The 14,576-nt window shown below is 57.4% G+C and overlaps 1 protein-coding gene across 1 annotated transcript; it reads right to left on the minus strand.

Moving 5' to 3' along the window:
• Positions 1 to 2,310: 2,310 nt before the first annotated feature.
• TSPAN1 (tetraspanin 1) lies at positions 2,311 to 7,402 on the minus strand. The gene is made up of 8 exons (XM_014939036.1): positions 7,378 to 7,402; positions 7,139 to 7,203; positions 5,723 to 5,929; positions 5,230 to 5,304; positions 4,450 to 4,548; positions 3,943 to 4,080; positions 3,400 to 3,483; positions 2,311 to 3,133 (listed from the first exon to the last, which is right to left on the minus strand). Exons 2-8 carry the CDS (start codon positions 7,193 to 7,195, stop codon positions 3,080 to 3,082), a joined length of 714 nt encoding a protein of 237 aa, XP_014794522.1. The 5' UTR covers positions 7,196 to 7,203; positions 7,378 to 7,402; the 3' UTR covers positions 2,311 to 3,079.
• Positions 7,403 to 14,576: the final 7,174 nt, after the last annotated feature.

A 14,576-nucleotide genomic window follows, 5' to 3' on the forward strand; every position in this document is an offset into this window, starting at 1 on the left:
GCCAGTCTTGGAGGAGGTGGAAATCAGGCAATTCTAAGGGTTACAAGGTGCAGAGATGCCTGGTGGCCCCCCCTTGGGTTGGTGGGGACAGGTGGTGGGCTGAGGTGCATCCTAGTAGGGGACCAGCTGGGATAGGGGTCTCCTCCAGGGACCCCAAAAGCTCCAGCAGCGCCTGGGCAGTGGGGAGGGGAGGGCAAGGGCAGGAGCAGCGGGTAGGCTGCATCAACCTGGCTTACCCCCCCATGACATGGGAGCTGAGAGCCAGGAAATCAAATCCGGGAGGAGGAACTGGTCCTTCGAGTTTCCCCAGCAGGCAGAGGGAGGAACCGAGCCCGTGGTTGCTGAGCTGCTGCCAAAACTCGGCACCACAGAAACTGCCTGCCCTGTCCCAGAGGAGCCCTGCGGCAGGGAAGAGGTGTGAAGCCAGGAGCCTCTGGCCAGTGGGGCATCACCCCCCCCAGACCCGTTCCTCCCCGCAGGGATGGTGGTGAAAGGAGCCGACTTTGCAAAGCAGCACCAAAAAAAACCAAACCAGAGCAGAGGGGGACACGGCCAGGCCAGGCGTGGCCAGCGGTGGCCGGCTGGGTGCCAACTGGCCGTGCTTGGTGCCACTTGGCACCGATGCAGCTCCCTGGGCACCACAACACCTCCAGGAAAGGGCTTTGGGCAGTGACAAAGTCCAGGCGGTTCCCATGTGCTCCCCAGATGTAAAAGAGGAATAAAAATCCCTGATGTCACCCACGAGGTCACTGGTTTATGGTGGAAGTAGGACATTCACCCAAATCACGAGGAGGAGGAAGACAGGGAGTTTTTTCTGGCAGCTTCCTCCACACCTCGCCATGGGGCAGGGCCAGAGCCCACATCCCTGGGGCTGGGTCACCCGGGGTGGGGAGCGGGTCCCCGCACCCATCCCACCACCACATGGAGGTTCCTGCCAGGGTGCCGGGTGCTGGCTGGCACTGGGGAGATGCTGGACCCCAAGGGGCCGTGGTGGTGCCCCGGTGCAGGCCTGTACCCAGCGCAGGACCTGATAAGGGGGAGCCATGGCGGGGACAGAGCGAGGCGGCATGGGGAGGCTGTTTGCCCACTGGCCTCCTGCCCACTCCTAATCGCCCCGTCCTTCACTGCCACCACCCCACAGCCCTCCCGCTCTGCCCCACAGCCAGGGAAGCAGGGAGCTTCATGACAAAAATAGGGTGAAGCAGCCCATGAGAACACCCACCCCACCCACCCCCCAAAACCACCCGCTTTGGCCTCACTTTTGAGATGGGGAAACTGAGGCACGGCAAGTGGGTGCGTAAAGGGGGGGTGGTGCCAAAGGTAAGGAGGGAGTGATGCTGGGGAAGGGGGTGGCTGGAAACCCCCCCATCCTCACACATAGAGAGACCATGGGTACACCATACAGGTGAGGTCCTGTATCATACAGGAGAGTCACATCATACAGGAGAGTCCAGCACAGGGCAATAAAGATGATTAAGGGATTGGAGCACCTCCCTTACGAGGAAAGGCTCAAGGAGCTGGGACTCTTTAGCCTGGACAAGTGAAGGCTGAGGGAAGACCTTATTTATGTTTATAAGTATCTAAAGGGTGGGTTGAAGGATGTTGGAGCTGGACTCTTTTCGGTGGTTTCCAGTGATAGGATGAGGGGCAATGGGCACAAGCTGGAACATAAGAAGTCTCATTCAAATATGAGGAAGAACTTCTTTACGGTGAGGGTGACAGAGCCCTGGAAGAGGCTGCCCAGGAAGGTCATGGAGTCCCCTTCTCTGGAGATCTTCAAGACCTGTCTGGATGCCATCTTGAGTGATGTGCTCTGGGCAACCCTGCTTTGTCAGGGGGTTGGACTGGATGATCTCTGGAGGTCCCTTCCAACTCTGACAATTCCATGACAGAGATGCTCGGAGAGGGGGTTGACAGGACCCTCTTCCCCTCACCACCCCATGTGGGATTCCCAGGGCTGACGAGGCCACCAGTAAAACCCCCAGAGCCAGCCCTGCCCCTTCAAGCCAGGCTGTTGCTGAGGCCGTGGTGAAGTGGTGTCACTGAGCCAGCAGCGGTTGCTGCGGAGGGCAGGTTGAGCCGGGCTAATGGTAGCCCCCGCCGCTCCCTGACTGTTGTGCAAACACAGGGCTGCTTGTTTCCAAGCAGAGTGGAGCAGGTGAGGAGCCACAGGGAAGGGAGGGAGGAAGGGCAGGATGGAGACAGGGATCACAGGTCAAGGTAAGGGGAGACGAGGCAGCCCCCACCCCGCTGTGCTCCCCCCTGGGAGGGGTTATTATTGGAGGTGGCACCGAGAGCGACTCCAGAAAGTCATTTGTATCCAAGATGAAAAATTTATTTGTTTTCCTTTACAGCGTGGGGGGAAGGAGGGGGGGTCAACCAAGAAATGACAGGGGGTATGGGACAACCCTGGCCCCTGCAGGGCCAGGGATGGACAGGGCTGTGCTTCATGCCAGGGCAGAGACCAGCTAGCGCCTCTTTTAGGGGACAATGTGGTGACACAGTCAGGGCTGGCAGAAAATGAGTTTAGGGGTAGATACATCCCCATTTGAGGATGTAGTTCCCACCTACACCATCTTAGCTGGACACCAGCCCCAATTCAATGGAGTGATACCTGTTGGGGGGGGTGAAGGGGAGAGGAAGGGGGCAGGGGCCAGCCTCTGCCAGCCCCTGCATGGGGACACCATGGGAGAAGTACAGCAGCAGCCTGCAAGGGTTTATCAAGGCATCACTGTGCCGCTGGCCCTGATCAGCCCCTGTGCCACTTGATCTCCTGCTGGCATCAGCCAAACAGACCAAGCAGCTTCCCCTCCAGCCCCACCCCATCCCCCCCCAAAGAAGCCCCCAAATCTCTATGTACAGGCTGAGTACACCATATCAGTATAAAAATATACACATACACTCTACAGATCCCAGCTCAGTAGATCAAAACACAGCTATAAATCACAGTGCACAGGACAGCATAAGGCCCAGGGAGCAATGGTGTGCCCCCCCCCCGCCCCCCCAAGAACACACCACACCATGGACACACCCCGGCATGGTGGTGGTGGGGGGCAGATCATCCTCTTGCCTCGTGGGGTCACTTCTGATCCAGACGGCAGTAGATGTACATGGAAACTGCCATGGCCGCAATCTGGGGATGGCAAGAGGCAAGTCAGGCCCCCTAAGCGTTCCCCCCCCAGCACAGGTTTGGGTGACAGCCCATAGATAGCATCCATCCCCAGCACACACAAGGAGGAAGAGCTGGGTGTGCCCAAGTAAGACAGCTCAGTAGCCACCCCGGAGCAGATGGTGGTCCATGGGGCTGCACCAGCCCCTCAGCCACCCAGGCTGGTCCCAGCCCCACTGCTCACCTCCAGGTACAAGGAGGAGGCAGCAGAGTTATGCTCAAATACTCACCTCCAAGGCAGCAATGCCAGCTGCCACACCACCCACCACACCTGCATTGGTCTTGATTTCATCCAAGATCTGATCAAAACAACCCTGCAGGAGGCAACCACGCAAGACAGCATGAGCAAGGGGTAGAAATTCCCTAATCCCTGGGGTTCAGCATCCCTGGAAAGGGAGATATAGTTCTCCAGCCCAGAACTACACAGCCATGCAGAAGGTCTGGAGGCTTCAGGGGGTAACTCAGCCATTTCTCAGGTCAAAACACAATATTGGGAGGGGAAGAGGCAGGGAAATAGCCCAAAAAGGTACAGCAGTGCTTGAGTTCATGCTCAGCTCCAGACATGCCACCCTTCCACAGAGCTCACTTTAGGACCAGACCAACGGTAGCAGCTTTGCTTGTCTCCACCAGGGAGAAGCCGAGGTCACCATAAGACTTAAAACCCTTGGGAACACTATGTCAAGAGCTGGGACTGGAGCTACAGGACAGGTCTCCCTCACTGTGCCAGGGCACACCCCAAACCAGGCTCTGTCAGAAGGCTGGTGCATCCATACCGGGACATCGGCTTCTGCAGCACCTGTGGCATTGCAAGGCAGCTCGAATTTACAGCAGGCATCTGGGTAAACTTGGTTTTCCTTATACCAGGTTGAGTTGGTGAAGTCTGTGTAGTTATTCAGGCCGCAGCATTTGACCTAAGAGGGAGAGAGAGGAAAGGATAGGGAGATCATCCTGGAGGTCTTCATCCTGGGTTAGGCACGGTCTGGACCCTGCTGTCCCATGGAGGGGTCACCCAGCTCAACCTGGCTCTGGAAGAAGTGCTCAAGGGCGTTCCTGGGACCAGTGTTTTGCCCCAGACTCTAACATGTACAGCTCTCACCCCAGCAACGGGACCACTAGATCCCAAGCAAGGAGGTCCCAGGCACCTGGGAAGCTGATGGGTGGTGACAGCTCAGTACATCCAGGATTGCAATGGTGTCCCCATTCCCATCCCAGTGGCCCACCACCAAGCTTGTGCTGGGAGCATCCTGACACACAGGTAGGGGCCCTAGGGCTCAGCACACCTCCTTCATGGTGGTATTCCAGATCCTTGTGAAGCTTTCTTCTTGCCCATACTTCTCCTGCAGGAGAGGCGTCACCACAGCTGTTAGCAGCGTCTCTGCCTGGAAGAAGGGGTAGAGAAACACCATCAGAGAGGGCCCTGAGGAGCACTACAGAGCCAGAATTTCCCATACTGACCTCAGCCTATGGGGAGGAGACCAACCAGACCCAGCATGGCCAGGAGTGCGTCACATTGTGTCCCCTTGGCCCCTTCCCCACTAACCAGTGCTTTATGGCACCAAGGCCACTAATGACCAGTGAATCATCTGATAAGCAGCATAACTGAGGGAGCCAGGAATGACGTTTGCCCTGAGGTTGACTTCTCCAGTGCCTAATGAGGCAAAGTCACCTTTCTCTCCAGGTGGTTTCTCAGGCACCTAATAAGGGGTTGAGTTTGCTCAGCGTGAAGCATTAGGGACTTCCTCTCCCATGTGGCTCCCACCATCAGAGGTGGAGAGGTGTCAAGGGTTCGAAAGAAAAGGGGGAAAAACTCATACCAAACCCTCATTTCTTTAGGGCAATGGGAATCCCTGCTCCCACCACCCTCACCCCAGCCAGGGCACCCCCACCTGCCCACCTAACCGGTGCCAGCAGGGACCACCATCCCTTCCTCCTGCAGCAGTGTCCACCTCTGTTTCCCCATCCATGGGCAGCAACTGCCACCCACCCAAAGTGTGATGTTTTCCCAAGGGATAAACCAGGTCCCAGATTAGCCCAGCCCGAGACTCAGATATGCCACTCACAAGACCTGTGTAGACCAGAGCCACCACGGCAGCAGCAATTTCAGCAATGAAGATGATCAGCACCACCGAGAAGAACTAGGACACAGCAAACGGAGGGAGGTCAAAGCAACAGCCAGAGTCCACAGGGCCCCCCAGGAAACCATTTGCTTCCCAAAGGCCTCCCCCTCAGGGCTCTAGCCCCATCTCATTGCCTTCAGCTCTGCTCCAAGGCAGAAGCAGAACAACCTTGGAATCCTCCAACCCTCCATCTGAATGGGGCTGACCTCTCCAGACATGCTCCAAGAGATGCCTCTGCCCAGCACCCAGTTTCTACTTCCCTTCACCCTTGTTCAGGACACACTGAGTCCAGCATTGCCTTTCCAAGGTCCACCCAGCATTCCACCACGTGGCAACATCCAAGGAGGACATCTCCACAGAGAAATCTATCCCTCAGACCTCCCACACCAGAGACCCAGCTCAAATGAGGCTTGATAAGGAGATGTCTGGTCCATACCATGATCAGGAGACACTTGCTCTCTTTCTGGGCACCATAGCACCCAAGGAAGCCGATCACCAGCAGAATGGCACCAATGGCGATGAGAAAGTATCCCACATGCACAACCTGAAGGACACTAGAGGAGAGCGTCCCAAATATCTTCACGAACGACTGATCATCCACTGCAACCCAGATGCCAACTCCCATGAGGGTCCCACCACTGAGCTGGAAGGAGAGAGACAACATCAGCTCCTGGGCAGGCAGAGATCTGGGATTTGGGATTCTTTCTTCTGTAAATTTTCACCGTACCAGAGCAAGACTTTGTGGCCACTGAGGGCAGCTCAGTGTGTTTCCACCGCAGGCTTGGGGCAGCCAGATGGGTCACTACCCCAAAACACACCCCACCACCAGCTGGCTGTGGCACCACAGCTGCCCCCTTTCCCCAGCCCGAGGGGTTTGGGTGCTTGCAGTGGGGCAGAAGCCCCCATGCAGGGCAGCCAAGCTAGCAGTGCCACCAGCCGGCCCACATGGCCAGCTCAGACACTGGCCACTATCATGCTGCCACAAGTTCTTCTGTCCAGGGACGCTGCCCACTCACCCAGGGGAGCAGCTGAGCAGCCCCCAGACATGACACACTCCTGGCAAGGTCAGCTCGGGGCAGCCTCCAGCTTGCCCCAACCCTGTCCTCCACCTGCTTGACCTTCACCCACCAGCCTCAAGACCCAGCAGGAGCTTTAAGGAGGGAGTGCTCCACTAGGGCAAGCCTGAGAGCTCTGCACCCTCCCTTCCCAAGGCCATATCCCACCACACCCCGTTCCAGATGGCTCCATTGCTCCCGCAGAGCCAAGGTAGCTCTCAGGAGCTCGACTACCCTTTGCCCTGGGCGGGAGCAGAGGCTTTGTGTGCTCTGGAGATCCCCAACGCGCAAGACCACAGGTCACTGCCACACACACAGGTTGCTCCCTCACAGAGATGGAGCCTTCCCAGGCAGGAACCCAGCAACCCCCCCTGCTCTGGGGCACCCAGCACCCCCCACCAGAGCTTCAGCACAGGGAAGGACATGGGTGGCTGATGCAACAGCCACCATCCCAAGACCAAACACAGTCCCTTGGACTTAGGCCAGAGCTGGAGAATGAGAGACCTTCACAAGGCCGGGGTTTAAGTCTTCAGTGTGGGGCCAGAGACCAGATCTCACACCCCACCCGGGTCCCAGGAGCACGAGTCGCACCAACACCCAACTGCCCGTGTCTCCCTCCCCATCTCCCACACAAGAGGGTGTGGAGGGGCAGGAGCCCACACGGGCAGGTTTCACCCACCCCATGGTGCTTCCCCAGACCCCCCAGACCCCAGTTTCCTGGCACAGCCGGGGCAGGGGGCTACCAGGCTTGTTCCCCCCGCCCCCTCAGGCAAGGACAACCACTGGGGTGCACTTACAAATATGGCCAGGTTGAAGAGGATCATCATGACCTTGATAAAGGTGAAGCACCCCATCTTTGCACCTGGGGAGAGCAGAGAGAGGTTATCGGGGGGACCCCCAACCCCGGCACAGGCGCTGCCCTCCTGCGAGTGGGCCTATGCCCCCCCTCCAAGGGTGTCTGCAGGGGGGGCCCCAGGGGTAGGAGCAGGGAAACCCACGGGGGTCCACACCCCGAAACCGCCTCAGCCCAGCCTACCTGAGCGAAGAGCAAGTCCCACAGCCCCGACCTAACCCGCACGCGTGTCACCGGGTGCCTAGTGGCTTGCTGCCCTCTGCCGCCGGAGCCGCCCGCCCCGGGGGGAGCGGGGTAACCCGCCCGGCTGCTGCCCGCGCCCATCGCCGCAGCCTCTTGGCGTGGGGAGGGGGAGACGGTGGCCCCGTCCCGTTGCTGCTGTGAGTTGACAGCCCTCGAGGAGACCACACGCGTGTGTCCCCCCACTGAGTCCCCACCTGGGACCTCCAGGATGGAGGCTTTGGAGGGCCAGGGGATGCGTCTTGGGGGGTCTTCACCCCATGGCAGATGCCGCAGCTGTGGCAGGGGTACCATCACCCTGCTGCTGCCCTCCTCCAGCCGTGCTGGGTGCCGGGGTTGGGGTTTTCCAGCCATGGACAACCCCATGGGTCACAACCCCCCTCTGCCACCCACTCCTGTCATGACCATCACTGAGTCACTGCATCTTCCCCGGCTGATGCTGGACTCACCGATCAGGAAATTTAAAACCGTTTCCCCTTGTCCTATCATTACCCTTCCTGGAAAAGAGTCCCTCCCCAGCTCTTCTATAGGCACCCTTCAGGTATTGAAAGGCTGCTATAAGGTCTCCCTGGAGCCCTTATAGGGCCCTTGAAGGGCCGGGTATGCGTCTTGGGGGTTCTTCACCCCATGGCAGATGCCACAGCTGTGATAGGGGTACCACCCTGCTGCTGCCCTCCTCCAGCTGTGCTGGGTGCCAAGGTTGGGGTTTTCCAGCCATGGACAACCCCATGGGTCACAACCCCCCTCTGCCACCCACTCCTGGCATGACCATGGTTGAGTCACCACATCTTCCCCAGCTGATGCTGGACTCACCGATCAGGACTGCTCGGGCAGGAACCTCTCCAAACCCCAAATCTCCAGCCTCCTGGGCCAAAACAGAAGCAGGCAGAAGAAGGCATGGGGGAGACAATTTGCAGAGGCAAAGCCAAAGTTGTACAGGCCAGCCCTAAACTGGTGTGTGGGGAGGCAGATTCTCACTGGTGAGGACACAGCAGGGTGACAGCAGGAGAGGATGGTGACAGCCAAAACAGATGTCAGCGCTGGAGCGGGTCAGCAGAGACCTGCCATTGCCTAAGGGCTGCCAAAAGGGATTTTCTTTGGAAAGATGCTTCAAAACAGGGCTGGTTCCCCTGGAAGGGGGGGCTACAGCAGGGAGCCAAAGAGAGCATGGGGGGGAGGTGTTGCATCCCCAAGACCTGACCATGAGGGTGGTTCCTTGCCCATCCAGCACACTTTTTGGGCAGACACCTGTGTCAGTGACCTCCTCACCACCCAGAGCGTGTCTTTTCATGTTGTCATCAAGCCCAGGAGGGATGCAGGAGGCCGGTGAGCCCTTGTCCTGCAACAGCAAGGAGCGGACACGGGCTCCTGGTGCTTGGCACACTCCACCCCATGCCTGGGTTCCCCATAACCATCCCAAAACCCCACAGCAAATTCCCTGCCTGGCCATAATGATACATTTCAGCAGGATGAAGTCAGCCCCATCGGGCTCCAGCCCAAAGCCCAGTGGTATTTTGGGGGAAGCCTTCAACCCTCCCAGGCACCCTGGCTATTAATGCAACCTGCATTGAAGCTGGGGTGGGGGACGGGGGGGTTTAACCCTTTCCCCCTTGCTGCCTGCAGCCTCAGCCCTTCCCTGCACAGCAGCTGCCTGTCCAGCGGAGTGACCCCAACTGCCACAAAGCAATGAGGGACTGAGCCTTCATCCTTCTCCTGAAAGTGGACTGCTGCCCCCTAAGAGCAGGTGAAGACCCCCATCGTATTGCCCCTCTCCCAAAAGTCGCCCCATCCCAGGCTGACCCTATTCGCAATCTCCCCACCCCGAAAACGATTTTGGGCAAATATGTAAATACTCGCTCTTGTTCCCAATCGTTCCCAGCCATGGGGAAAACCAAAGGATGAGCCATGGGCTGCTCCACTTGCCTCCCCAGCACCCGGTGCCGCAGCCTGAGGTTTGGCCGCTCCCCAGCATCGCCCATCCAAGTCCTATTAGGGAGCCAGGGCTGGATTTTCTGGCTCTCCAGGAAGCCCTGGCCTGACCACAGCAGGACGAGCCTGGTGACATTCCCGTGAGCCTCCTGCCCAGCAGGGTCCCACCACCTCCCCACCGTCCCCATCCCCACACGCAGCCTGGCTGGACCCCAAGCATCCCCTTCCCTGGAGCACAGGGCCACCTCCAGGGTGTGGGTGCCAGGGCTCCATCTCCCCAGTGACCCAGTCCTGGGAGGCTGAGAGCAGGGAGGTGGCCATAAGTGGTCACCCCTGAGGTTCTCTGCCCCCAGCCCAATGCCTGGGGAAGCACAGGAGCCCTGCACACGTCTGGTGGTCTGGTGTCAGGATCCGACCACGATGTCTGAACTGAGCACCTCTCTGGCGGCTTTTCTTTAAAGAACCTCCCAACCTCACGCCTCTTCCAGCCCAGACACCTAGTTTGAGTGTTCAAGCGCTGAATTCCCACCCCACTGATGATCCTGGGCCTTGGCATCCTCCAGTTAACAGCCAGGATCACTGCGGACACAGCCTTCCCCATCCCTCCTTCCCTGGCATCGGCACCCCCCTACCCAGGGGGGCAGCTGCCGGGTGCTCCGAGGAGCCATTTCACAGCAGCCACCCCTTCCTCTCTACAGGCAAATTAGCCTGTGATGCTAATAAAGTATCTGCTTGGCAATAGGTGAGGGGGGCAACCTAACTCAGCATCTCACCCCCGGCGGGGCACAGGGCACCCCAGCCGCCCCCCCGCCAGCGGGGCTTGCTGGCGCCTGCACATCCCCCTGTTTGAATTAGCAATTGCTAATGAGCCTGAGCAATCTGCCAGCCAGCGGGGCCAGGCAGGTGCTGAGCTGGGCTCACTTGGCTTAATGCCATCCACGGGGACTCAGCTGGGCACGGGGGATGCCCCCCCCCCCCGTGCCTCAGTTTCCCTCCTGCTAAAGCACCAGGTAACAACCCCGAGGACCAGACCAGGGGGGCTCACAGCCCGGGCTTGATTCCTTTCAATACCTGAAGGGTGCCTATAGAAGAGCTGGGGAGGGACTCTTTGCCAGGAAGGGTAATGATAGGACAAGGGGAAATGGTTTTAAATTGGAAGAAAAAAGATTCAGATTAGATCTCAGGAAGAAATTTTTTACTATGAGGGTGGTGAGACACTGGAACAGGTTGCCCAGGGAAGTTGTGGCTGCCCCATCCCTGGAAGTGTTCAAGGCCAGGCTGGATGTGGCCTTGAGCAACCTGCTCTAGTGGGAGGTGTCCCTGCCCATGGCAGGGGGGTTGGAACTCGATGATCTTTGAGGTCCCTTCCAACCCAAACCATTCTGTGATTCTGTGATTCTATGATTTTAGGGTAGCCCCTTGCAAAGGGTTTTCACGTGCGTGTTTTGGGCTGGCAGCATCCACCCAGTTGTCCATCCTACATCCAGTCGCCCTGGAGCACAGTGGATGGATGGACACACTGCAATGTGCCGGAGGTGAACTTGGCTTCGGATCTGCAGGTGGAAGTTACTGAACGTTGCACATTTGTGCTGAATTCATCGCTTCCCTCCTCCTGCTGGGGAGAAAAAAATCTACAGGAGCCAAAAGTTTTTGACATCTTGAAAATGAAACGTTTCAGGGCTCAGCTTCAAAAGGAACTCAAAGCATTTTGGCCAGAGAACTGGGGAAACCACCAATTCCCCCATGCAGGGAGGGACGGGGCAGTGGGATCACACTGACTTCCCCAGGGCTGCAGCTCCTGCTCCTGGAGAATCCTCCCCATTTCTGTGTCTACGTGCAACACCACCACTTGAATCCCAAAAACTGGAGCTACCCCATCTGGTGCCACGTTCCATGCCACGTGGAGCCTGAGGTGTAAATACGGGGGCGATAACCAGGGGCTGCAAGCGTGTCACAGCAGCACACCCCCCGGCGTGAGTCCCTCAGGATCGGGGATCTGACCCTGTGCCTTATGGGGCCAATTTTAATCATGGTGCTGTTTCTGGCTGTGTGTTAATAAAATAATAAATATTAATAATTTAATAATTGAAGAGGGGCTCAATGACATCTCCCTGCCTGTATATCAGGCTGAGCTTCTTCCCGTGCATTTACTTCCCACAGCAAGTCCCCCCTGTGCCTGCCCTGCACTGGCCACCTGCCTGCACCCCCCCAGATAATGTCTTCTTTTTTCTCACACGTGTCCAGGCCAGTAAATTCCCCCAAAATTAATTAACAGGGGCTGTGTAGAGGCGCCAGCTGCTGTCCATCCAAGCTGGGTGGGTTTTGGGATGCAGAGGGCTGTGCCGTGGGGTCGCATCAGGACAACCCTCTGCCCCAGTACTGCTCTGGGGGATGCTGTGGGTGAGAACCATGCTGAGAAGCCATCACTGTTTTCTTGCTGTCATCCTGAGGATGGTGGGATCTGCCTGGTCCATGGAGCTTTCTCCCACCATAGGTCAGGGTGTGAGACCTGGCCCAGCCAGGGTTCAATGCTGGGGTATATTGGTGCCAGCAGCCCAGGGAGGTACTGGCAAGAACGCTTGATTCTTCCTAAACCAAAACCTATAGAGGCCAGAGCACATTCTGGGAGAAAACCAAGAGAGAGGGAGCTTTCCTGCTCCTAAAGAGAAGACAAAGCAAAGAGTGGTCCCCTCTGAAGGCAGGAAACAGGGATGAAACCAAAAAAGCTGACCCCAAAATCACAGTGGACATCTAACATCATTTCTCTCTGATTTCTCCAGCTGGGAAGGGCTCAGCCCGGTTTTGCAGCCTCACTTACTCCAGCCAGGCATGCTAAAAACTCTATTTATGCTCTATTTATTCACAGATGTGTGGCTATCTTCCTCCGGCCGCTGCTGGAAAACACGGCATGAGCAAGGACGCAAGGATGCCTCCTCCTGCACACCCTGCAGAAAGTCAAAGGCCTGTCCAGTCAAAAGCAAAGCTCTCACTGAAACAAGTGTTGCTCATTAAGCAAACAAGGAAGGCTCTGTGGCTAATCAAGGCCTGACGGGCAGCTCCTCTGCTTGCTCAATAAATAGCAGTGAAGGCCTGAAGCACCTTTTGCTTCTTCCTAGGGTGCTCCATGAGGGCTCTCTGCTCACCCTGGGAGATGCACCCACCTCTTGGCTGGAGTAAGGTGAGGCTTTAAATTAACAGCATAGGGGTGACAAAGGGTGAGGGGCAGCCCAGGGTGGGGGAGTTTTGGGAATGATCCTGCTGCTGTGCAGCTGGATTGCAGGGTAAGGAGTACTCTGAGGGCTGGGAGACATCTGGAGGCAAGTAATGAGGAAGCTGGTCATGCTGGGGAGGTCTAGGGGCTTCAGCCCCATCTTGAGGGCTGAGGGAGCAGAGGACAATGGGACTTGGCTCCAGCAGGAGATGGTACCTTTGGATTTGAGGACCCTGAGGTACATCAGGAGGCGAAGATGTCCACTGCTGGGAAGAAGGATTCCTACTCAGCAGCCTGGGAAGGGGAGATGGTAGGTGTTGTGCCAGAGTGTTCTCCTGCTCTGGAGACCTGGGACTGTGATAATTCCTGGTCTCTACACAGGGTTGATCTTAAGCTAGGAAGGATGGTAATATCAGATGGTGATGTACCCTCTAGCATTCCCAGCTCTGATCCTCTTCTAGGAGGAAAATACCTCCTTGACTTTCCCCAGGCAGCCGCTGGAGTGCTGGCACCATGTCCAGCTCTGTTTGGCTCCCCAGCCCCCATGGGACAGGCTGGGGAGATCAAGCAGGACTTTAGGCACTCAGTAAAACCCCTTTGACCCCAGAAGGACATAAGAGACAGGAGTGGGGCAGCCCCATGTGGGGAAGCAGGACCCAGGGGAGGGCAGTGCCTGGCTGTTTGCAGCCAGCTCTGACTCTGTCCTGGCAGCTGCGGCAGCAGAAACAGGACAAGGGAGAGAAAAAGCCCTTTTAGTCCCTGGAAGCCAGCAGCTGGGCTGGATCTGGGCTGGGGAGCAGGGCAGCAGGGGCTGTGTGTTGCCCAGGGACGTGCAGCTGGGGTGAAATCCCTCGGGATGCCGCTGCCTTGCACGGTCAGGCCACGCACTGCGGGGAAAGGAGGGGGGAGTTTGCTGAAGTTGTGGGTGACCAGGGCCATACATCTCCTGCGTTGCTCTGCTGGCTTCTGTGCCTCGGTTTCCACAGTTTTCCCAGCCATTCCCCAGCTCCAGGGCTGCCCCTCTCGGATTTGGTGCCAGCCCTGTGCTGCTCCAGTCCTGGCCTGAATTCAGCCAGAGTGCATTTCCCAGAGCCTGTGTTTTAGGTACCAACTATTTTTAGGATGTCCAACCTGCAGCAAAGACAAGGAGCAACTGCCAGTTTGGAGAAGTCAGTGTGAGAAGCAAGGTTTAAAAAAAAAAAAACCAAAAACACACCAAACAAACAAAAAACAAGTCTCTGCACCTCTGGGGACATCGTATGCACCTCTTTGCGCCTTATGAAGAATCAAATATTGGGACAGCTCGTCCATGCCTCAGTGTAACTGGCTCTGTTGAGACTCACTGAGACACAAACAGCCTCAGGGCAGGGGCACCCCCAGCATGGGTGTCCCCCTGGCTGGAAGTGAGCTGAGAACTGATGCTCTTATTGCATGGGACTGCACTGCTGTTGCCAGGGGCTGGCAATATGTGTGTCCCTGCTGTGGCCAAGCTTGGCCCTTTCCATATGAGCCCTGCCAGCCCCCTCCGAGTTCTACCCCATTATATTTTACCAGCTGAGTTGTTAATTTTTAACGAGCCTTGCTGCGAGGGGGAGCTCTCCCAGCACTGCCCTGTGCTGTTTTCTGGGGTGCCCAGCACTTACTGTGGGCCTGGGGAACATTTCTGGGCAAACACTCAGGAGGGGAGTGAGGAACTGGAGCATCCCTGTGCTGGGATTCTCCATGGCAGCTCCTGCCTGTCCTGTGCGTGCTTTCTAGCCTGGCTGAGGGATGGGGTGCTGGGGTAGGGAGAGCTGGCATGGAGTGGGGGGATAAGGAGGGGGTCTGTGGGGTGCTGGTCCTCCCCTGTCCCTTAGCATCCCTAAGGATGGATGGAGACACACGGATGGGAGGTCTTCATCCCGCAGAGGAGGCAATTTTTGAAGCAGAGATGCTGCATCTGGGGATGAAATCATCTACCTCCTCCTACATTTTTCCCCACCTCCCCGGTAGCCGGGCGGCC

The sequence above is a fragment of the Calidris pugnax genome, unplaced genomic scaffold, assembly GCF_001431845.1.
Source record: "Calidris pugnax isolate Ruff unplaced genomic scaffold, ASM143184v1 scaffold18, whole genome shotgun sequence".
Classification (NCBI taxonomy): Eukaryota; Metazoa; Chordata; class Aves; order Charadriiformes; family Scolopacidae; genus Calidris; species Calidris pugnax.